This window comes from Trachemys scripta, chromosome 19, assembly GCF_013100865.1.
Source record: "Trachemys scripta elegans isolate TJP31775 chromosome 19, CAS_Tse_1.0, whole genome shotgun sequence".
NCBI classification, from domain to species: Eukaryota; Metazoa; Chordata; order Testudines; family Emydidae; genus Trachemys; species Trachemys scripta.
The window spans coordinates 16,787,890-16,812,981 of record NC_048316.1 but is presented as its reverse complement, the minus strand read 5'-3'; the positions used below and the strand labels follow the sequence as shown (position 1 = coordinate 16,812,981).

At 52.4% G+C, this 25,092-nt stretch overlaps 1 protein-coding gene across 1 annotated transcript in view; it reads right to left on the bottom strand.

The window, feature by feature from the left end:
* Positions 1-25,092, bottom strand: part of LOC117868087 (protein-arginine deiminase type-2-like) — an 82,519-nt gene that overhangs the window by 42,565 nt on the left and 14,862 nt on the right. Inside the window, exons 2-4 of the mRNA XM_034753683.1 lie at positions 19,959-20,142; positions 14,540-14,612; positions 1,985-2,046 (exon numbers count right to left, since the gene is read on the bottom strand). Of these exons, the coding sequence (XP_034609574.1) occupies positions 1,985-2,046; positions 14,540-14,612; positions 19,959-20,142 (319 nt within the window). The remainder of the gene's footprint in view (positions 1-1,984; positions 2,047-14,539; positions 14,613-19,958; positions 20,143-25,092) is intronic.

Genomic DNA, 25,092 nt, shown 5'->3' with positions numbered 1-25,092 from the left:
TGTTAGTCTCTAAGGTGCCACAAGTACTCCTGTTCTTCTTTTTGCAGATAAAGACTAACACGGCTGCTACTCTAGATCCTTTAAGGCATTCAGGACCTCGGCCAGATCCTCAATCTATGCAAATCAGCATAGCTCCACTGAAATCAGTGGTGTGGTGCTGATTTATGTGGGTGAGGAGCCAGGCCTCGGACTGCACCTCTCTCCACTCAGGCTAGTCCATTGACAGGTATCCCGTGCAGCATCAACTGGTCATAGATGAAAAACTGTAATGAGCAAGCCGGCTTCCGAGTGACGAGATCGTGTGCAGATCACATCTTTACCTTGAGAGAGAACTGATTGAGAAAGGTCCAGTCTGCCAGAGAAGATTAGGCTTGAACGGCATAGATTTCACCAGAGCTTTCGACTGCATTCACAGAGAGTCGCTATGGAACATCTTGTGACAATATGGGCTTCCAAGAAAGATACTGTCACTGGTCAAGATGAGTATGAAGGTTCAAAATGGAGAGAAAGTGGCGAGACCAATCATTTTGATATCACTGGAGTACTGAATCCTATCATCCTTTCTTTTCTGCATTATGATGGATTACCTGATGTGACGAGCAACATCAAAGGAAGATACAGGAGTTATCTGGAATAGAGGAAAACTTCAAGTTCTTGACTTTGCAGGTGACATTGGTCTGTTGGACACAGATGCTGATGCCATGAACAAGACGCCAGTCAATTGCAAGCGTGAGGCTGCCAAAGTAGGATTAACAATCAGCCAAAAGAAAATGAAAGTCAGGATTGTTGAAAGAGGAATTAGCAGTGATGGTATATATGTGATTGACAGCATAGAATACAACATGGTTAATGAGTCTGTCTACCTTGGGATCACAATCTGTGCTGCTGGCCAACTCCATAAAGACATGGAAGCAAGAATTGCAAAGGCAAATGGTGCTTTTTTTGAGGCTGGCTAATATTTGAAAAAATAAGGAGATTCACACAAGAAACAAGATAAAGTTATACAATGTCACGGTGATACCTATACTGTCATGCGTCTGAAACTTGGCAAATACTAGAAGCCCACAACAGGAAACATAACACATTCCATCAGAGATACTTGCAAAGAATACATGGTGTCCACTGGTGGGATAAAAGTAACTACTGCTGATGTGCTACAAAGGACTGGCCAACAGCCTGTAGAGACAATGATTCGAGAAAGAAGGCGGACGTGGTTTGGGCATGTTGTACTGATGTCAAACCACCAGATGCTTAGACAAGTCCCTGACTGGATACCACTTGGTGGAAGATGCAAAAGCAGAGGACAACAGACGACATATAAAAAAACCATTGAGAAAGATATCGCTGTCATGGAAACAGTCTATAATGGAGCAAGAAATGTGCCACCAGACAGATGGAGGTGGAAACACGGAGTTGCCTCATGTGTCACAATGCGTGAGAGCATCTAATCTACCCTGATCTATCCCTCGCGGAGGCATCCAAGTGTATTACCACACAGGATGTATCTCCCCCTCAACCACATGATGGGCAGCTCCTGGAAGCCAGCCCTGTGTAGGGCTGCAGCCACTCCTGGCTGTGTCAGACGCGTTGTGTTCTATGTCAGATGCTGTTACTCTGTGGAAAACAACATAGCTTCTCTCTAACTCTGCCGCCCCCAGCTTCCTGTGGGGCAGAACAATCAGCCTAAAGCGCAATTTAAACCCTGCATCAGATGACTGCAATTGACTAAGGGCTGTGCCTGCATTGGGCTGTACGTGGGCATCATGGGCCGAACACAGATTCTAAGGGAAGGAAAGTCACAAGTTTATTGAACAGCGATGTCATTCCAGGCTCCACTCCCGGGCCCAGGAGTCACATTTCACAAAGTCTCCTAAGAGGGCAGGAACAAGTGGATCCTTTAAAAAACACAACGTGGAAAGGCCTGTTGGAGTCCGCAGCGCCCTGCTGACACACACTAGCACGATGGAACCAAAGGCAAACTTACCTTCCTTGGGTTGTTCTTTTCGACCACTCCGTCGCGATCTGCGTCAACGTCCAGAGAGATTCCTAGGAACACAACACATCTGGTCAGATCACTGCTCACCTGAGCCCTGCAGTGCAAATAAGAATTGAGGGCTGGTGCAGTGGGCAGAAGGGGCAATAAAACAGACTAGAACTTAATATTCAGTGGACGTAACAAACCCATTTTATAGATTCACAGATTGTAAGGCCAGAAGTGACCACGGTGATCATCTAGTCTGACCTCCTGTTCAGCACAGGCCAGAGTCCGTCCCTAAAATAATGCACAGCGCAGATCTTTTCAAAAACGATCCAATCTCAATCTACAAATCATCAGTGATGGAGAATCCAGCACGACCCTTGGTAAATCGTTCAGCTGAGCGACTTGGGCTCGGTCTAAGGCATGCTTTCCAATCCTTCCGTCGTTCTCACAGAATCAGAGAATCTCAGGGTTGGAAAGGACCTCAGGAGGTCATCTAGTCCCACCCCCTGCTCAACGCAGGACCAATCCCCTCCTGGCTCTCCTCTGAACCCTCCCCAATGTATCAACAGCCTTCATGAACCGTGGACGTCCCTTCTGAATTGCCTGGGAAGCAAGTGAGTTAAGCCCTGAAGGGAGACCAAGTCTGCATTGGCAGCTGGCAGGGAGGAGATGCCATCTGCCTTCATTCAGGGGACCAATCTCACCTGGGTTTCGGAGCCCTCCAGGGATGGGTGCTAGGCCTATTCATTAAGAGCAGCCACGCTAGGGCTGGCCCCAATATTGGAATCACATCATCAGGCAAGAGACACTGGTGAATTCCCTGGCCGCCCCCTGGCTCAATAGCAGAGAAATTGTGGAGGTGATGCCCGGTGCTGATGTATCAGCATCCTCTCTTGACAGGACAGTTTGCAGAGCCCTATGCAAAGTGATGCAGACAGGGCCCCATCCAGCCCCGCTAGGTCGCGCTGCCTCCTCTGTTGTCTCCTGTTGACGACTCCCCAGTAGCCGCGGCATTAGGTGAGTTGGGAAGCCAGAGGGGGAGCTGCAGTGCACCTGCCTGAGCAGGGGAGGGCAGGATGGGCATTCAGGGGCCGACGTGCCACTGATTTTGCTCCTTGCGGAAGCATTTACACCCGTGCACATGCAAGGGCAATGGCGAAGCAGGACTTCAGAGCCAGCAGTGGCCCAGCGGCACCAGAGCTGCGGATGGAGATGGAGACAGTGATTTGCTGGCACTGGGCGGGGTGAAGGGCAGGTGTGTGCATAGGGTGTAGGGGTCTTAGAATCACACAGACATTAACGATACTTTATACTTCTCCAATTTCACCACTCAGGGGGCTCAAAGTGCTTTATAATGAAATGACCCATCTCACAAGGGGGCTGTGAGGCTATCACATGACTATACTAATTGGCCAAGTGGGGAAACTGAGGCACAGGGAGGTTAAAGTGACTTGCCCAAGGTCATACTGGAATACTACTCAAGGCTTCTGACTCCCATGTCTGTGGCTTAACAACAACCCTAGCTGTCTTTCAGCAGCCAGCTCTTACTAGCACTAGATCTCAAAGCACTTGAGAAACTAGGTCGGTATCATTTCCCCCATTTTACAGATGGGGAAACTGAGGCACACAGCGGGGACGTGGCCTGTCCAAGGTCACCCAGCAGGCTAAGAGCAAAACTGGGACTAGAACCCACATCTCCTGAGTCCCAGCCCAGTGCTCTAGCTGTCAGGCTACCCTGCCCCCTGCAAACTGCCCCTTTAGAACCATCACTCACTGGCGCCCAGTGCAGGCCTCTTCCTTTGTGGCTGCCCTGCTGAACAGCACATTTTCCAAAGGCACTCGCTTACGGCTCAGTGCACAAAAATAAAACCAGCGCTGTCATGTGCTCTGCCAGGGTGTTAGGCAGATTAAGGGGAAATGTCACAAGGATTGTTTTCACCGGGCCCAGGGAACTTCAGAGAAGCAGAAGAGAAAGAAACTGAGGAGCAGTTGGCTCTTCTCTTCCCCTTGTCTCTTTTCAGGACCGGCTCTCTCAAAGCCCTCCCTCTGGTGCAGTCCAGTAGCCAGATACTCTCTAGGCTCGAATCATTTCTGGTAGGACATGGCCCAAGGGCTAGAACCACTCTGAGATCAAGGAGTATATGCAGTTTAGTGGCTACAGCAGGGGAGTGGGTGTCAGGATGCCTGCGTTCTGCGGTGTGACGTGGGGTAAGCTGCCGCCCTTCTGTGCCTCAGTTTCCCCATCTGTAAAATTGAAAATAATACTCACCTTGGTAAAGAGCCCTGCCCTTGCACAAGAGCTGTAAGCCCAGTTCATAAGTGTGAGAGCTCGCTGAGGTAGGAAGGGCTTCAGCTGTCCCATTAGAAAGGCCTAATCTCCTTTCGTGCCCCCCGCCCCAGATATTATTTCACTCCTCCACACTCCATGCGGGCCTTGGTTTACGACCACTGACCCCTGGAAAGCTGCTGCCTCCAGTCAGCCTGCAGGTCTGAGCAAATAATTGATTTCTCCGTTTGGTGGCCAAACCGAAAAACAGGGAAAAAAAAGTTCAGCTAGTTTCAAACCAAAAATCATTTCCCCCCTGTTCTTCCTCGCCAAAGAGGAAAACTGAAACATTTTGTTTGCATTGAATGAAACGTTTCAAATGTCGTTTTGAATGGCTATTTTCTAAACAAAATAGCCAAACGGTTCATTTTGACATTTGCAGCGTTGTTGTAGCCGCGTCGGTCCGAGACAAGGTGGGGGAGTAGGGTTGCCAGGCATCCGTTTTTTTACCGAAAAGCCCGGTCGAAAAGGGACCCTGGGGGCTCCGGTCGGCAATGGCGACCAGCCCGTTAGAAGTCCAGTTGGCGGCACAGAGGGGGCCTGGGGCTAAGGCAGGCTCCCGGCCTGCCCTAGCTCCGCGTGGCTTCTGGAAGTGGCCGCCAGGTCCTTGCAGCCCCTAGGCGCATGGGCAGCCAGGGAGACTCCACGTGCCGCCCTCGCGCCAGAGTGCCGGCTCCACAGCTCCCATTGGCTGGGAACCGTGACCAATGGGAGCTGAGGGAGCAGCACCTGCGGGCGCGAGGGTAGCGCGTGGCGCCTCCCTGGCTCAACATGTGTCCAGGGGTTGCACAAACCTGGCGGCCAGTTCCTGGGAGCTGTGGTAAGTGCCGCCGGGACCCTGCACCCCACACACCCCAACCCCCTGCCCCAGCCCAGAGCTCCCTCCTGCACCCCAAACCTCTCATCCCCGGCCCCACCCCAGAGCCTGCACCCCCAGCCGGAGCCCTCACCCCCTTCTGCACTTCAACCCCTGCCTCAGCCTGGTGAAAGTCAGTGAGGGTGGGGGAGAGCGAGCGATGGAGGGAGGGGGGATGGAGCGAGCAGGGGAGGGGCTTCGGAGAAGCTGCATGGCAGGGGTGGGGCCTTGGGGTGGGGCGGGGCAGGGCAAGGCAGGGGTATTCGGTTTTGTGCGATTAGAAAGTTGGCAACCCCATGGGGGTTTTATGGACCAACTTCTGTTGGTGAGAAAGACAAGCTCCTTCTTACAAAGAGCTCTCTTCTTCAGCTCTGGAAAACGTTGACATGTCTGAAAAGAAAGTCGAGGGCTTTGTTTGGCCAAAACTGTTCGCCAAATTCGACCCAAAATCATGAACACTTTTGGTGCCCTGAAAGAAGCATTTTTTGGACCAATTTCCATTTGCTAAAAAGATTTCTCTCAGCTCTAGGCACGGCCCAAGCTCTCGGCTACAAGGCAAGTGGTACAGATCCCAGACAGACAGACTGACGAGAGGTGAAATTCTGGCCCAGGAGTGCGGCTTCCTGTTTCCATAATGCGGCCCTTTGTGCTGGCTTGCGCTGGAGAACCCAGATCTCCGGCTTGGTACTGTACTGTGCTGGCCCTAAACCAAACCAGCTAGGGCAGGAGGGTGGCTTTGCTCTTCCAGCGTGACACGAGAAACTGAAGCCGGGAGCGAATATTTAAAGGCACGTACTGATGACCCCACCGGAGACGTGAAACTTCTCGAAGCTGCATGCTGGGTGTTTAGCATTCTAACAGACAGAGGGTCAGTTAAAGCCAGCACCTAGGCTCATGTCCAGTTATTTCCCAGGAGGACATGCTGGTTTTCAGATATGGGCGGGAGGCCAGGGAGTGGGAGGCTCCGCCCGCTGCCCCTCCCCGAGTACTGGCTCCGCAGCTCCCATTGGCTGGGAACTGTGACCAATGGGAGCTATGGGGCTGGTGCCTGCAGGCGCAAAGACAGCATGCACTGCGCAGAGCCGGCTGGCTGCCCATACACCTAGAGGCCGCAGGGACCTGACAACTGCTTCCTCGGAGCCGTGGTAAGCACCCCCGGGACCCTGCACCCCTCCCGCACCCAACCCCCTGCCCCAGCCTGGAGCCCTCTTCTGTACCCCAAACCCCTCATCCCTGGTAACACCCCCAGCCCTCACACCCCCCTCCCCCACCCCAACGCAGAGCCTAGGGTTGCCAAGTGCCCAATCACACAAACCCAAACACCCTTGCCCCACCTCCTGCCCCACCCCCTCCCTGAGGCCCCGCCCCTTCTCCGAGGCCCCACCCTTCTCACTTCTTCCTCCCTCCCTCCACCACTTGCTCTCCCCCACCCCCACTCACTTTCACCAGGATGGGGCAGGGGGTTGGGTTGTGGGAGAGGGTGAGGGCTCTGGGCTGGGGCTGAGGGGTTCGGAGTGTGGGAGGGGGCTCCGGGCTGAGCCTGAGGCAGGGGGTTGGGGTACAGGATGGGGTGTGGGGTGCAAACTCTGGGATGGAGTTTGTGTGCAGGAGGGGGCTCAGGGCTGGGGATTGGGGTGTGGGAGGGGAATTGGGGTACAGGCTCAGAGAGGGAGTTTGGGTACAGGAGGGGGCTCAGGGCTGGGGCAGGGGATTGGGATGCAGGAGCAGGTTTGGGATGCTGGCTCCGGGAGGGGGCTCAGGGTGGGAGTTTGGGTGAAGGAGTGGGTGCAGGGCCGGGGATTGGGGTGCAGGCTCTGGGAGGGAGTTTGGGTGAAGGAGGGGGCTCAGGGCTGGGGCAGGGGATTGGGATGCGTGGGGGGTGAGGGGTGCAGGCTCTGGGAGGGAGTTTGGGTGAAGGAGGGGGCTCCGGGCTGGGGTTGGGGTGCAGGAGGAAGTGAGGGATGCAGGCTCCAGCCGGGGCAGCACTTACCTCGGGTGGCTCCCAGTTGGCGGCGCAGCGGAGCTAAGGCAGGCAGGCTCCCTGCCTGCCCTGGCCCCGCACTGCTTGCAGAAGCGGCTCGGCCATTCCTGGGGGAGCTTGGGGGGCTCCGCACGCTGCCCCTGCCTGCAAGCACCACACCTGCAGCTCCCATTGGCCGCAGTCCCCAGCCAGTGGGAACTGCGGAGGTGGTGCTTGCAGGCAGGGGCAGTACGCGGAGAACCCCTGCCTACCCCAGGGGCCACAGAAACATGCCCGGGCTTCTGGGAGTGGCATGGGGCCAGGGCTAGCAGGGAAACTGCCTTAGCTCCGCCGGACTTTAAACAGACTAAAATCTCCTGGTTTGGCTTCAGTAGTCTCCAGTAGGTAGAGCCTGATTCCAGGAGACTCCCAGCGAAACCGGGAGGGTTGGCAACCCTACTGGAGCCCCCTTCTGCACCCCAAAGCCCTCATCTCCCACCTCAGAGCCCACACCCCCAGCCGGAGCCCTCACCCCAACCCCCTGCCCCAGCCCGGTGAAAGTGAGTGAGTGAGGGTGGGGAAGAACAAGCGATGGGGGAGAATGAGCAGGGGTGGGGCCTTAGAGAAGGGGCGGGGCAGGGGTGTTCATTTTTGTGTGATTAGAAAGTTGGCAACCCCAATAGCACTACACATGCAGACGGCACTTTACAGCCATGGAGGTGCGATAGGAAGTTCTACAGAAAAATCTCAGTGACACCACCACCACCCCACGTCCTGGTCATGCATCAGTGGTGCACAGAGACATGGACAGCCCTAGGATTCTGCTACAAACCCCAGGAGACCCTTTGACCCCACCCAAGTACAGAACCTTTGCAAGCTCCTTAGCCACCACTTGAAACCTTAAAACTCCTGCTCAGAGGGTCCTGCCATTTTTACACAGACACCACCACCCCGCCCCCCTTCGCTTTTAAAGTAGGGTTCAAGCAGCTTGAATCGGGGACTTGGGGCCACTTCCAAAACCCACTGAAGTCAGGGAGAGTCTTTCTGCCCATTTCAACGCACTTCAGATCATGCTAGAGGAGCCAGATTCTGCTCTAGTTTACACTGGTATAAAGCAGGAGCAACTCCATGGAAATCAGTGGAGTTACTTCAGATGTCTACTGGTGTAAACAAGAGCAGAATCTGGTTCCTGTAGCATGATCCAAAGTGCATTGAAATGGGCAGAAAGACTCTCCCTGACTTCGGTGGGTTTTGGAAGTAGCCCCGAGTCCCTGATTCTGGGAGCAAGCGGCTTGAATCTGCAGCTATCCATGGACCGGGACCCCAGTGTGCTAGGTGCTGTACGGATACCAAACAGAACGACAGTCCTTGCTCCTCCGGCGATAGCAAAATAGTGTATTTGACACAGGCGTGGTTGCTAACGGCACCCACTGAGTCCGGTGGCGCTTCCCAAACAGTTTCACGGTAGCAAACCCAGTGGTTTATTGATGCGCGGTGTTGGATTTCAGCACCTAGCGTTGCCACTAGCTCCCTATTTCAACACGTCGTGTGGCATCAGTATTTGCACTGAGGGTGTTTCTTTTTAAAGGCGTCTTGCTGTTATAAACAGCACCTATTGAGTCAGGGCAAGACCAACCCCCTCGTTAGGGCAGGAATTTTTGGCTGCGTCTTCACTCAGCCTTTAGGTCAGCTCCCGGCTTAGGAAGATAAAAATCTCATCCTCACACTCCTCTCTGGTTCTTCCTTACTATGGGCATCGCCTGCAAGACTCCCGTTGCCTTCCATTACGTAGGGCGGATTCTGCAAACTACATGTAGGCCTTGCACTAGCTGTCCCACTGAGATCCCTCGCCCCACTAAGGGTTAGAGAACAGGGGCAGTAGAAGCTTCCTAAGGGGGGGGGGGGGAGAAGGGGAGAGGAAATGGGGCCTGAACTGTGGCCACCCCCCCGCACTGCCCCTTCCCCCCCGAGCCTCCACCCTTGTGCTGCCCCTTCCTTTGAGGCCCCTCCCCGTCGCTCATCCTTATGGCTGGTAAAAAGTGGGAGAGCTCTTTTAAAAGTGGGGGCCCCCCCATGACCTCCCCCCTTAGGAATCAGGCCCTTAGAGTGCCACTCCTGCAATTGGGTGTGTGTAGGTGGACGCTTGCACCTGTGTGGAGCCCTGCTGAAGTCAAGAAAGACCCTTCTACGGGATCAGGGCCCTATTGTGTAGCTACCGGCCTGACACAAAAATCTCAGATCTAAATGCGCCATCATTTTGCAGTGGCCTTTGGGGAAGAGTCTGCTGTTCGTTGTGTGTTTTTGTACAACACTCCTGAGGTCCCTTCCAACCCTGATAGTCTATGAACACAAACAGCAATAGGGCCTCAATCCTGACTGGGCCCGGAAAGCACTACCACTTTACAAATAAGAGAGCCCATCTCTATTAGTAGATCAAACTGCAGATCATGAATATAGATCACCTTCACTGTACGGCGCATTAGTTTATTTAGTCACATTGATCACGGTAATACTTGCACTCTAGATTTTATTCAGTATTAGCAGCAGTATTCAATACATTTTTTCCTTTATACAGGCAAATGGATTGGGGCCGATCACAATATTCTGCTCTTAAGAAGTCATAGCTCCAAAGTGTTTAATGAAGGCCCAGTGCCTCCCGCAACCTTTGTTTGCTCTCCGCCTTGCCGTTCAAACTCACTGCTTCTTCGCCACCAGTCCCCTTTTGCACACATGCTGCGAGGGAGTCATTTTTCCACGGCTGCATGGTACTGGAGAGACGGCTCCAGTAGATCAGGTTTCCAGACACATTTCGAGACATCATGTGAAACAATTCTGTCCCTGCGTACGCTGTTTTGCTGCTAAGGCGACAGTAGAAACAACTTGGGCAACCACGGTTACTTTTGAGTGAATTTTACACGAGAAAAAGAACTTCTAGGCCTAGCGCCAAAAGCAACAGAACCTCAGCTAAAGACGGTGAAGATAAACTACCGCCATTTCCTCGGCACAAGCCCTGCGCAAAGCAGATGCTACGGCTAGGTTCTGAGTTGCATTTTGCAGATGGGACTCAGAAGCAAATCAAATAGACAACGCTGCTAAATGCAGACTCCTCCTCGCTCTTGTGCGTCTGCGGGGACAGCATCCAGGCCAGGCAGAAAAAGTCAAGCATTTGTATTTCAGACGTGTCTAAAAGTTGCAGCTGAGATCAGCGCCCCCTGGTGGTAGGTGCTCTATAGACACATCTCAGAGATGCTCTCTACCCAGAGGAGCTTGGACCCAGATCCTTGATTTCAATGGAAGTTTGGTCACCCTAGGGTGACCAGACAGCAAGTGTGAAAAATCAGGACAGACGGTGTGTGTGGGGGGTAATAGGAGCCTATAGAAGAAAGACACCCCAAAATCAGGACTGTCCCTATAAAATCGGGACATCTGGTCACCCTAGGCATCCCAATACCTTTGGGGATCTGGGCCCTGCAGGATAAAGAGCCAAAACAGACAAAGGACCGGCAGAGAAAATGATCCCTATTTTACAGGGGGGAAACTGAGGCACAGCACGTTTCCCACCTGTATTTTTGGAAGTGCTTGGCACACACAGGGAGGGCCAGATTTTGAAGCGTTCAATTTCCATTTAGGCACCAAAGCGAGAGGCCAGATTTTCCAAAGAGCACCATGCTTGGGCGCATGCATCTTTGCTGAGCCCTTTTAAAAAACACCTGGCCATTTGCATCACCCAGGGAGCTGCTGGCTTGTTTGAAAATCTGACCCCGATGGTGGGTGCCGAGCCCTGGAAATTCTCAGTGTGGGCTCAGCTGAAAACCTGGCCTTAAGTGACTTGCTAAGGTGACCCAGGGAGGCTATGGCCAAGCCAGGAATTGAACTCAGATCTCTGGAGTCGCAGACAAGTGACTCAATCACAGAAGTAGCCGAGCTTGCCTAACTGGACAGGCTCACAAAGAATACTTGCTCTTAAAGAAAAAGCCCAAGTAGTATTTATTTTTTTCCATCATGAGGGAAAAAACCAAGAGAATAGATTGTGTGTCTGGGCTCGTACGTTTTCATAACAATATCGCAGCACTGGATTCTCACCTCCCAGTTCTGTTACTGTCCAGAGTATAACCCCAGATCAGAACAGAGAATAACTGAAATGTAGGAAATCAATAGCTCTAGGCCACTCCCCTGCCCCCAAGCAGGACTAAGTGTTGTCTGTAGATCATCCCTAGCAGGTGTTTGTCTAACCTGTTCTTACAGACCTCCTGGGACAGAGATTCCATAGCCTCCCTAGGTAATTTGTTCTGGTAATTTGTGCTTAACTACCCAAACATCCTTAAGCCGTGCGTGCATGAGAGAGAGAGGGAGAGAAAATGACAAATACATAATGGGGAAGAATTGGCTTGGCAGCAGCACGGCTGAGAAAGAGGTGGGAGTTGTGGTGGACCACCACCTCACCGATGCGATCCTGTTGCAAAGGAAGTAAATGCAATTTTAGGTTGCAGTGACAGAGGCATAGCATGCAAGTCACGGGAGGGGATAGTACCGCTCTTCTCGGTGCTGGTTAGGCCTCTGCTGGAGGATGGTGTCCAATTTTGGTCCCCGCTGTATAGAAAGGCTGGAGAGAAACTGGAAAGGATCCAGAAATGAGCAACAAAGATGATCGAAGGGCTGGAATTCAAGCCGCACAAGGAAAGGCTGAAGGAACTGGGTATGGTTAGTTTGGAAAAGAGGAAATTAAGGGGGCTATGTCAGCGGTTTTCAAACACTCTAAAGGCTGCCCTAAAAAGGATGGAGAAAAATTGTTCTCTCTTGCCACAGAGGGCAGGACAAGAGGCAATGGGTTCAAACTACAGTACGGCAGATTTAAATTAAATCTCACAAAACACTTCCTAACTGTAAGAACAGCAGGACAATGGAACAGACGCCTCGGGAAGTGATGGAAGCTCCTTCACGGGAGGTTTTCAGAAAGCGGCTGGAGAGCCACCTGTCTTGGATGGTTTAGACACAACAAATCCTGCATCTTGGCCGGGGGTTAGACTAGATGACTCTTGAAGTCCCTTCTAACCCTATGATGCTATGATCCAATCCTGGACCCAGATCCATCTCTTACCTATGTAACCCACACAGCTCCTGGGTGCAGTGCTCTGTCCCCCCCAATGGCACTGAGACCACTTGGAGATTAATGAGTCTGCTACAGCCTTAACTAAGAAGCACGTGGTTTTTAGCTCATGCAGTAGAGGCTCATGCGTTTAGCTCCAGAGGTCCCAGGTTCGATTCCACCCACTGATGACTGGGGTCTGTCGGCATTACACCTATATACCAAGGTGAGCAAATCATAGAATATCAGGGTTGGAAGGGACCTCAGGAGGTCATCTAGTCCAACCCCCTGCTCAAAGCAGGACCAATCCCCAGACAGATTTTTGCCCCAGATCCCTAAATGGCCCCCTCCAGGATTAAACTCACAACCCTGGGTTTAGCAGGCCAATGCTCAAACCACTGAGCTATCCCTCCCCAGCAACCCCACTGCACTTTAGGATTTTGGAAATGTGACTGAAATTCGGCAGTTTAACCAGTCTCCAGTTAGCATCAAAGCATTAGCTCAGAAATTCAGGGCTTCCCAATGTCCAGACCACTCCCAGCACGGAGAAGGACTATGTATCAATGTAGAGACAACCCCTGATGCAAGATCCAGCTTCTGACGAAGATAAAAATGGGTTTAAATGGGCTACCGTTTGAAATCTCTTCCTGCCCTTGCTAAGCCCAACACCAGCGGTAATGGTCTCCACAGCTGTGGGTTGCGTGAGCCTTGGTGTATTTCTCAGACACAGCAGAGGGGTGGGGGAGAATTGCACCCACATAAGTGCCTCTGTTGTTAAGAATTCTCCATCTCAGATGTTTCTTTGACTGGGAAGGCAGGTACCAGGCAGTGGGTCAGACAAAAATTCCCAGTGGGCCCTGGCCTCATTACTGCATGCAGCCGACTAGCAAGACAGCGGACTTCCCAATTGCATCTCAAAGACGCATCGAAACCGCCGGCTAAAATCAAGATGCCCCGTTTCTGAAATCGTTGTGCCTCTCAGACAGTACCTCAGCCACAAACTTCCTACGGCTTTGTCTACACTGGCAATTGAAGGACAAAACTTATGTCTTTCCGAGGTGTTAACTCCCCACCCCGAAAGACAAAAGTTTGGCCGCGACAAGTGCCTGTGTGAACGGTGCGTTGTCGGCAGGAGCGCTCTCCTGTTGAGAACGCGAACGCTGCTTGTTGGGGATGGAAGTAAATGCCGACAAACAGCGGCTACACTGCCCGACTTTTAGCGACACAGCTGTGTCGACACGGCAGCATCACTAAAAGCTGTGTAGTGTAGATGAAACCTAGGAACAGCAGCAGGAGACGATGGGACAGTACGTTTTGGATCCATGGCGCATTTCTTGACAGACTGACAACTCAGATCTGCGTCCCCTTGTCTCCCTGCAGAAGGTCTTGCATGCCCCTCAGGCCAGCCCTAAGAGCTGAAACATCCTTCTTCATTAGAAGAGGCTCCAGGGCTGGAGCACCCACAGAAAAAAACAGCACCCCCTCTCCCCCCCCAGCACCTCTTGCCCACTGGTGGCCCCGCTGATCAACTCCTCCCCCTCCCTCCCAGTGCCTCCCCCTGCCAGGATCAGCTGGTCCACAGCGTGCAGAAGGTGCGGGGGGGGAGGGGGCAGAGCAGGGCCAGGATGCACTTGGGGGATGGGGTGGAGCGGAGGCAGAAAGAAGTGGGGCAGGGGTGGGACCTTGGGGGAAGGGGTGGAGTGGGGGCAGGGCCTGAGGCTGAGCAGGGGTTGAGCCCCCGTGGGGAAAGAGGAAGCCGGCACTGGTGCTTGTGGGACTCAAGACCAAACCGCGTGCCCTCTGGTTACGGACTGCGCTCAGAATCTTCACGGCGGGTGGACGGGCTTGACGTCTCCGGATGCTTGGCTACATCACTTACCCAGCTGCTAATTCGGTGCTTGTGCTGTCACAAGCCATGGGCTGGAAGACGACCCAGTGGCAGAGGTGGGAATAGAACTACGGACTCCTGCCTCCAAGGCCACCCTCTTCCTCCTCAGCGCCGTCACTGGACCCAAAGGAAAACTGGCACTGTTTTGCTAAACCCAGCAGCCTAAAGAGGCCAGAAGCCCCGTCACTCTTACACGTGTCCAGAGCAGCACGGTAACTCCTTGCAGGTGAAGCGCGGGCCATCGCTTTGACTACAAGCTCAGCACTGCTGGATTTGCTTGGCCTTTGCCCCCTTGCTTGCCAGACTTTCATTTCGCTCCAAAGTTCCCAGCTCTGAGCGGATTCCTTTAAGGAGCTCAGAAAAGCTCTATTCATTTGCAACATAAAACTTAACTGATACAAGATGCTTGGCTTTGGTCTGCCCCGAAAGCACTTGCACTTACCAATGCCTGTCAGGAAGACACCAGCTTGGTCTATGGGAGGCCCTCCGTTCTCGTCGTAATAGTTCACCGTTACCTGGAAACACACAACGCAGGCTAGTGAGGGAGAGGGGTGGGCAGGACAGGGCCTGGTCATTTACACACGGGCGCCGGAGAGCGACGCAGGGCCCGATCCTTGGTGCCACTCTCCCAGTGCAGCTTTCTGCTCCAATCCCGGCTTGTGGCTTGGGTCTGTCCCAGCCGTGACTCCTGCCCCTGCTCCTCTCTGGCCAAACTTTGCTCCCTTCTCATCCATCCAAATCGCTGCTGCGACAATTAGCTGCCACCACGTCACTGCCCTCCCGGAAGCTCGCCACTGGCTTCCTCTCTCCCTCTGCGTCAAGTTCAATGGCTCATCCTCACCTTTGATCTCCCCTCTTCCCACTCCAGCCCTACCTCGCCCTTTGGGAGCCTTCTCCCACTCGGCTCTATGCTTCTCCCAGGCCTGGGATGTCCCAGCAACCGGAGCCTTTGCCTCCTGCCGGCACACACGGCTGCCGAACATGAATCAGCCAACAGAGCTCTCTTCCGGAAGGTCACACACGGCACTGGCTTGGGTTCAACGCATCTGCAGCTGCATTCTGCAGCCTCTACTCAATCCATTGGCCTCCATGGAAGGGCTATGGGTCCGATTTGCCCCCCAGGGCACCGGGTGTCTGAATTATATTTATCTGTTGTGTTGGGGCACAAACTGGGGAGAGGCACCCTGGTGCCAATGCACAGCCCAGCCATGGAGGGTGGGGATGTAGCTGTTTGAGTTTTCCCCCCATCTTGGGGCAGCCGGTTCAATCTCCGGTGCAGGCCAGAGAAGTTCGGAAGGCGGCTCTGAACGGTGCCCCAGCCTGTTACGGGCCTTTGTGCTCCTGGGGAACGGCCAATATATAGGAACATGCTGTTGGCAACCACTCGTCTCCCATGGCACGCCCCCCGCGCCAGGGCTGCCGCAGAGGTAGGATGTAGCGTTGGCTACTCGGTCTCTCTGCCTGCTGGGAAGGCCCCGCGACTGGGCATATGCCAGAGCGCTCAGCAGAAAGGCGATGCAGCCAACCCATGAATTCCGCTCTCTGTTGTGCCTGCTCTCAGCACTCAGAGACAAGGACAAATACCGCAGTCCTGACCTGCGGCATCCCTGCTCTTCTGGGCAGGGTGCTCCTAAGCAGGAACAGGGCCACGCACTCAACTGGGGACTAGTCACCCCATCAAGCCCATATTCACTTCTGAACCGAACAGGACTGGAAGCCCAATCTCCAGCGGGAAGAAAGCCAGTCCCTAGCCCAGCGTTCTGCCCTGCCCTACCGCTCCTGTAAGGGATCAGACGCCAGACTTGGTCATGAGACTTCAGCGATCTGGCACGTAGCCCCTTGACAAGAAAGCCGGCTCGCTCGGATCCAGCGGCTTGGCTGGTATGTGGCAGCAGCTGCAGTTAGTGTCTTGTTGCCAAATGAGAGACCCATGTTGAGAGAGAAGGTTTAAGCTATTAGGCCCGAAGGCGGTCTCCATTCCCCAGGGTGACATGGAAGGAAACCCAATGCTCTCAGCAACAGGGCTCCTTCTTGCTGAGCGAAGCCAAGCGGCCACGTAGTGTGAAGTCTGCGTGCATGAGGAATGGGACTGGGGAGGAGGCAAAAGGAACAGCTTCCTGACCTCGGTGTGAATCAAAGGCCAGTGATCTGCTCAGTTTCAGGACTTAGCCTGCTTGTGGGAAGCACTATCTTTAGAGCTGGGTGAATGGGGAAGATGAAGCCAAACTCTGAAAGGGTCCCAGGGAGATAGAGGCCAGCAGGGAGATAGAAGGGGCTTGCATGAAGCCAGGTCTCCGCTTGTCCTGTTCCTGACGAGGAGGAGACAGGGGCCGATTGCTATAGAATTAAGTAACAGACGGAGGGAAGGAGAGGGGACCAGGAAGAGGAAGGACTTTGGGTATAACATCTTCTCCCAACAAACAGCACCCACTTCACATTGTTAGCAAGAGGCGGCTCTGGTGGAAGGGTGAGCGTAGAAGTGGGTTTGCTGCCATCTTCTGTTTGCTACCTTGTGGGGCCCACTGGGATGTACTTCCTGGCTAAGGAGCTCAGCGTTAGCCAAACTCCGCTCCCGTTTCAATCAATAGGAGTTTTATCACCGAGTTCGATGGGAGCGGAGGTCGGGCAGCACTTTTGAAAATCCCACTCTCCAAAGAGACAGGACTGCAGTCAGACAGGGAGCCGCTAGAGCGGCAGGCGTTTAGGCACAAGGATTTTTATAATGAAAAGCCTTTTTGTTTCACGATCCGAACTGCCAGATTGTGCGTCTATTTCACAGTCCAGCCCAAACTCCCCAGGTTTGCTTGCCAGCCTACAGAGTTGGACGGAGGACCCATGCAATGAATTGATCTGATCAGTTGAGTCCGTTCACCCCCTCATGTGCAAGTTGTTCATGAACAGACCAACAAAACAAGTTTCAGCCTAGGAGTTGTCAGCAAACTGCTCTTTACCGGTCCTGGGGTGCAACCATCTCCCTCGGTCACAAGTATTTTAACTGCTTCCTCAATGGTGAGTGAAACACTTTAAACATGAGACCAGCACCAACTCCTAGCAAGACTGCGGCCATCCACCGCTTGCCAGCTCCCTAGGATGCCAACAAGCTTGACAGTGTCTCGGGAATGCTCAGCTCTGGTAGTTTTTCCTGCTGGTTTCTGCACCACCAGGCCTGGCCACTGAGTGAGAAGTACAGTGAGTGGAGCATTATGGTTGCATGTCTTCAGACGGACCCTTGAGCAAGAGAGAGTGATATTACCCTGTTGGCTTTGGGGCCATCCTAGTACAGCAAGATACCGTGCCAGGTGCCACCCACGTGGTTACCTATGGCGCCAGAGCACAATGATGGGCACACACAGACAGGAGGGTGATTGCTTCTGTCTGGTGCTATGAGCCTTTCTTCCTGTGCCTTTACATCGCATTCTTCACCCGGAACTCAGACCATGAGCCTCCTGGGTCTGCATTTGACCCCCTACCACCTAAGCTACGTGTGCACATCAAATAGTCTATTTCTGCACCTCAATCAAAGATGCGACATGACAGAACCATCTACTCAGGACACTCCCTACACTAACACAGGAACAAATCAATATACCCTTAGAGCCCTGATCGGGGTTATTCTATTACCCAAGATCCACAAACCTGGAAATCCTGGACACCCCATCATCTCTGGAATTGGCACACTCACTGAAGGACTATCCAGATATGTGGACTCTCTGCTCAGACCCTATGCCACCAGCACTCCCAGCTATCTCTGTGACACCACTGATTTCCTGAGAAAACTACAAGGCATTGGTGACCTCCCAGAAAACATCCCTGATGATGACACAGCACAACTTGTTGCTGAGCTCTGACTTTATCCTCACGCACAATTATTTCAAATTTGGTGACAATATATACCTCCAGACCAGTGGCACTGCCATGGGCACCTGCATGGCCCCACAATATGCCAACATTTTTATGGCTGACCTGGAACAACGCTTCCTCAGCTCTCGTCCACTCATGCCCCTTAGGTACATTGGTAACATCTTCATCATCTGGACCCATGGGAAGGAGACTCTGGAAGAATTCCACCATGATTTCAACAGCTTCCACCCCACCATCAACCTCAGCCTGGACCCATCTACACGGGAGGTCCACTTCCTAGACACCACAGTACAAATAAGTGATGGTCACGTTACCACCACCCTATACCGAAAACCCACCGACCGCTATGCCTACCTTCATGCCTCCAGCTTCCACCCCGGACACACCACACGATCCATCGTCTACAGCCAAGCGCTGAGGTACAACCGCATCTGCTCCAATCCCTCAGACAGAGACCAACACGTACAAGATCTTCACCAAGCATTCTCAAAACTACGATATCCGCACAAGGAAATAAGGAAACAAATCAACAGAGCCAGACATGTACCCAGAAGCCTCCTGCTGCAAGACAAGCCCAAGAAAGAAACCAACAGAACTCCACTGGCCATCACCTACAGTTCTCAGTTTAAACCTCTCCAATGCATCATCAGTGATCTACAACCCATCCTGGACAATGATCCCTCACTTTCACAGACCTTGGGAGGCAGGCCAGTCCTCGCCCACAGACAACCCACCAACCTTAAGCATATTCTCACCAGCAACACACCACACCATAACAACTCTAACTCAGGAACCAATCCATGCAACAAACCTCGATGCCAACTTTGCCCACATATCTACACCAGCAACACCATCACAGGACCTAACCAGATCAGCTACATCATCACCGGTTCATTCACCTGCACGTCCACCAATGTTATATATGCCATCATGTGCCAGCAATGCCCCTCTGCTATGTACATTGGCCAAACTGGACAGTCCCTACGTAAAAGGATAAATGGACACAAGTCAGATATCAGGAATGGCAATATACAAAAACCTGTAGGAGAACACTTCAACCTCCCTGGCCACACAATAGCAGATGTAAAGGTAGCCATCTTACAGCAAAAAAAACTTCAGGACCAGACTCCAAAGAGAAACTGCTGAGCTCCAGTTCATTTGCAAATTTGACACCATCAGATCAGGATTAAACAGACTGTGAATGGCTATCCAACTACAGAAACAGTTTCTCCTCCCTTGGTGTTCACACCTCAACTGCTAGCAGAGGACATCACCCTCCCTGATTGAACTAACCTCGTTATTTCCATACCGATTCTTGCTTGCATATTTATAACTGCCTCTGGAAATTTTCATTATATGCATCTGACGAAGTGGGTATGCACCCATGAAAGCTTATGCTCCAATACTTCTGTTGGACTATAAGATGCCACAGGACTCTGTTGCTTTTTATAGATCCAGACTAGCACGGCTAACCCTCTGATATACGACAGAACGGTGACCACCGTGGCAAAGTGAAAAGGAAGCCGGCCCCCAATCAGACACGTGGAGCATCCTCCTGTGACATTAGAGCTTCCAAGTCTGGCTGAGGACATGAGAGAAGAGGCCACTCTACACCAATGTCCTTACCCGACAGTGTCAGTTCAGTGGAGACAACACCCAGGCACACTCTGTCCAGTTTAGGACAGATGTTCTCAGGGCACCTTCAAACCCAGAATCCTCCTGGGATATCTAGTCTTCTGCTGCTTCTCCTTGCCCACGCAGGTCCATCTATTGCCCCTCTCTGTCGTCGGGAGAGGATGTGATGGACTTTGCTATGGCCACCACACCAAGGAGTGAGACTTAACACCAACCTGTACCTGCCCACGAAGATCTATTTCCCCTTGATCCTAGCTCGCCCATGGCAAGACATGCAAGTGCCCCATACGATATCTCATCCCTGCTCCTGTCTCAAGCCAAGTGAATACCCAGGATACAAGGATGCTCGCCGGGACTTCCTTTACCTTGTTGTCATTGGCCTCTGTGCTGGCTTTGTTCATGCTGAGTTTCAGGATCGTGCCATGGTCGAGAGGCCACTGCTTCCCTCCATTTGCGGGGGCCACCTGTGATTGATCATCGGTAACGACTTCAACTTGAACCCCGGCCGTGTGCTTCACGCTGAACGACACAGCCCCTGCGGGAGCCGCTCTGCAACAGAGAAGGGGAAGGGGGGGGAAATCAGTCAGAGGGCGGTGGAGAGAAGAATCGGAGATGCCTCACTGTCCCCTACCCGGCAGTGCTGACCCCTGACCTTTGGCGAGAGGAAAAGGTGGCTCAGTGATCACTGCAGACATGCATCCCAGCGGCATTTTCATACGTAGCGACCTGATTTTCAGAGAGGCAGAGCGCCCGCAGCTCCCATCAGCAGAGGTGGCAGGTGCCTCCCGCTAAGCACTTAAATCCATACAAAGGCACCTACAGAAGTGGCACCTGAAGAGGTGCTGAGCACGCCTGAGCTTACATTGAAGTCAATAGAGTAGTAACAGCTCAGCACCACCAAAGGTCAGGCCACTCACGCGCCGAAACATGGATTTAGCTGCCCAGTTTTAGACAGCCGAGTTTGAAAATACTGACCAGCCCACGGATCACGACTCACGCCTGGCCATGCCAGCATGGTGCCTCCCTTCACTTCCCTTGCTGCCCACAGATGCCTAAGCAGGATGCCTTTCTTTGCGGTTCAAATGAACCCTCCACTAGGGCTGCCCCGATAAGAAAAGATCAGCCCTTCCATTGTGTGCATGATGGGAACAGCCTACCCCAACGGCTGGAGCAAGGGGCTAGGAGCCAGGTGCCCTGGGTCCTATTCCCCACTCTGCCACTGGCTAGGTGATCTTGAAGAAGTCACTTAACCTCTTGGGGCCAGATTTTTAAAAGGTATCTGTGTATCTAAATCCCCCTGATTTCAAAGAGTATTAGGCACCTAAGTACCGTTAAAATCTGGCCCTCTGTGCCTCAGTTTCCCCACCCATACAATGAAGAGTGTCATTTTTCCCACCTTTGCAAGAGCTCTCAGGTCCCTGGCTAAAATTAGGGATTTCATAGATGGGAACTAGCTGTAAGAGCTCTTAAAAAACACTAACCAACCTGATCCTTAATATCCAGGCCTTTTAATGCGATGCACGTGAACTGGATCACGACCTCTCTTCCAGCCAGGCCCAGTTATAACAAGCCACGAGGCTCAAAGGCTGAAATCTTAGACAAATGCCAGGTGTCTTTTTGGAACGACTCGTGGGCATTTTGTACGTACTAGAGAAGGCAAAGATTGCATGAATAGCTGGAGACCCCCGAAAGACCCTTAGGACAGGGGAAGACTAGAGAGACCCAGTCAGTCTCTCACAATTAAAGACTTCTGTCTAGAAAAGGATTAACACTGGAATGTCAGTTAGTTGTAAGTGACTGCAAGTTTTAATATTATAGGACAGCTTACAGACCCCAATCATTGTGCCAGGCGCTGTACAAACACTTATGAGACAGTCCCTGTCTTGAAGGACTTACAATCTAAACAGACAAAAGAGAGGGTGGGAAAAAGGCACACAACATAAGAACACCTGTACTGGGTCAGACCAAAGATCCATCCAGCCCAGTATCCTGTCTGCCGACAGTGACCAATGCCAGGCGCCCCAGAGGGAGTGAACCTAACAGGTAATGATCAAGTGATCTCTCTCCTGCCATCCATCTCCACTCTCTGACAGACAGAGGCTAGGGACAACATTCCTTACCCATCTTGGCTAATAGTCATTAATAGACTTAACCTCCATGAATTTCTCCAGTTCTCTTTTAAACCCTGTTATAGTCCTAGCCTTCACAACCTCCTCAGGCAAGGAGTTCCACAAGTTGACTGTGCGCTGTGTGAAGAAGAACTTCGAGCAGAGTGATCAGAGTGTTGGTTAACAAACATGTTTATTTCACATTTTTTCCACCCCTTCAAGCAATTGACAAAAATTAACCAATCAACCCAACCTCCATCCCCCACAAAATTCCCAAACCACAACAAAATTGAATTCTAGAGAAAAATTCCCTCCAGTTTTAGGACCCAGTCAATCCCCTTTTAACTTCTCTGATCACAATGAACGGCTCACAGATCTATTCCATAAGCCGAAATGGGCATCTCAAGCGCCAGTTAAAATTGCTAAGTGACAGTCATGTCCTGACCGACCCATCACTTACAAATGCAAGCGGTTTAAACCCAGTGGAATGAAACACTGAAGAAACACACAGCTTCCCACTTCACCCACATTGGGTGAGATTTTCAACTTGGGGGATTTAGCCACGCGACTCCCACTCACTTCAATGATCTTACAAGGGGCTGAAGGCCCTCAACTTCCACTGGAGTCAGAGTCCCTTCTAGACAATGACAAAAAGTTAAGGATATGCTTAACAATGTACGAATGGTCATACCGGGTCAGACCAAAGGTCCATCTAGCCCAGTATCCTGTCTACCGACAGTGGCCAATGCCAGGTGCCCCAGAGGGAGTGAACCTAACAGGCAATGATCAAGTGATCTCTCTCCTGCCATCCATCTCCATCCTCTGACAGAGGCTAGGGACAACATCCCTGCCCATCCTGGCTAATAGCCATTGATGGACCTATCCTCCAGGAAATTATCTAGTTCTTTTTTGAACCCTGTTTCTGTTCTGATCCAATGAATGTAACTCTTAGCCCTGGTCTACACCAGGAGGAGTCGGGGGGGGGGAGAGAAATCGACTTAAGATACACAACTTCAGCTATGAGAATAGCGTAGCTGAAGTCGACGTATTTAGGTCTACTTACTGCGGCATCTTCATGGCGCTGAGTCGACTGCTGCTGCTCCCATCAACTCCACTTGCGCCTCTCGCGGCGGAGTACCGGAGTTGACGGGAGAGCGCTCAGGGATCGATTTATCACGTCTGGACTAGATGCAATAAATCAACCCCTGATAGATCGATCGTTACCCACCAATCCGGCGGGTAGTGTAGACTTGCCCTTAGAGTAGGTCTCCACTGCAGAAAAAAGGTGTGGTCTGAACTCGGGTGAAAATAGCAGCGAACACTCAGCTTTGTACTCCAGTGAGCAGCTCGAGTTCAAGCTAACAGGGCAGCCTGGGGTTGAACTCGACTTGCCAGCCCACGTTAAAACCCAAGTTGCCATGTCTTCACTGCGATGTTAACCTGGGTTAGGAACATACCTTTAGGATCAGCGTGAATACTCCCGCTTATGCATCGGAAATGGCCTCTATGCGAACATTCCTCACTGTCTGTTTAACAATTTGCTGCTCCCAAGAGGGCTCCGGCGCTCGCTAGGATCGGAGTGGCGAGTGAATGTTAACGGAGTGCGGATGAAACTGGAGCGAATTCACTGAAAAATCCCAAAGGAGGTTCAGTGCATTCACCCATTTCTATGTACAAAGAATTCTGTGGCTCCCTCATGCTAATGTGAATACAATACAGCTGGCACAAGCCCCAGTCCTGTGAAAGTCACATTTTTTAAGTGGGGGAGGAGCTCAGAGCAGGAAATCTTTCCAGGAACTCATTTGCCGTAGTGCTCTTCCCGGCCAGAGCCTGCTGGCACCTGTCTGCAGTGTGAGCAAACAGAATCCAGGCTGTCCTCACTCCTTTTCCCTCCTCCCCCTGGGATCTTTGGCTTTGCAGCCACCTGTGGATGAAATTAAAGAGAAAAAATGTATATACCAAAAGGAGGGAACCAGCTGTAGGAAGAGCCAAGGTTGCAGCCCGGGAGCTGGTCTGACTCTGGAGCGAAGTGAAGTTCTCTTTACTCGGGAGCTGGCCCCATGGGCAAGATCACTGATCCACGCAGGCTTCCCTGTGTGTTTCCTGTGCCCTTTGATAGCAATGAGAACGTGGCGGTTCATTGTGGTGGGAGTCGTTTTGGACTTGGAGCAAGTCTGGGGTGGTCCGTGGGTACATGCTGACAAATTTGGGGAGACCACCTCTCAATGCTAAGACGACAAGACTTCTCTGCTGTTTTCAAACACAGCGTGCGGGTGGCCTGCCTCTGTGCCATAGTGGGAGTAGAGGGCGCTGTTCCTGGCGCCAGCCGTCCCTCCCCACGGGACTCTGAAAGTAGCGACGAGCCAGCTGAATTAGTGACTGGCAACATTCTGTTGATGTCCCCCTGCCGTATTGCTCATTCTCAACCAATGCAATCCCTGTCCCTACTAAGATGACTCTGTCCTTACAGGACATCGACTCCTGGATGAAGAGCAGCTGGTGTGAACTCAGCTTTGGCAAGGCTGAAGTGATGTGGATTAGGAAATGCTTGGAGAACGAGCCAGGTCATTGTCTTGCCCTTCCACTGAGGGCATCTGCTGCCTGTTTAAGAGGCAGTGTATCCTAATGGTAAGAGTACCAGATTGGGACTGAGGCAACCTGGATTTTATTTCCAGCTCTGCCACTGACCTGCTGAGTGACCTTGGGCAAGTCCCTTTCTCACCCCGTGCCTCAGTTTCCCCACCTGTAAAATGGGGATAATGAGACTGATCTCCTTTGTAAAGCGTTTTGAGATCAGCTGATGGAAATCACTAGATAAGGATGTGTGCATTATTATAAGCCTCGGGAATCTACTCAGTTCAGCATTTAGTCTGGATAGCAAGGTAATGCTCCCTTCCACCTCTGCCTTTGCTAGGCAACTTCAATGCTTCCTGCCTGACAAGGATCAGCCCAGCACGACCCATATGTTCCTTGCTGCCAAGGTGGATAACTGCAACTCTCTGTATCTGGGTGTGAAGGGGCCAGCAACATGGCGGCCCCAACACATGCAGAAAGCAGCAGCCCGCTCCTCAGTGAAATGCAAGCTCATCACCCCTCCGCTTCAGTCCCTCCACTGGCTGCCTGTCGGCTTCCACAGCCAGGTCAGGGCCCACGTCCTGATTCTTGGAGACCAGCAGAGGGTCAGCGCTTAGCTCCCAGCGGCGGTCGCATCTCAGTCTGCGTCCCACCAAGACCTCTGCAGTCCTCTGGACAAAGCAAGCTCACGAAGCCCAGGACAAAACGAGAGCCCCAGACGCAAACTGTTCTCTGTCGCGGGGCACAGCTGGGTGCGGAACAAGCTCCAGAAGGCGTCGGACCATCCCAAGCTGAGCCCCCTCCGCTGGGGAACAGA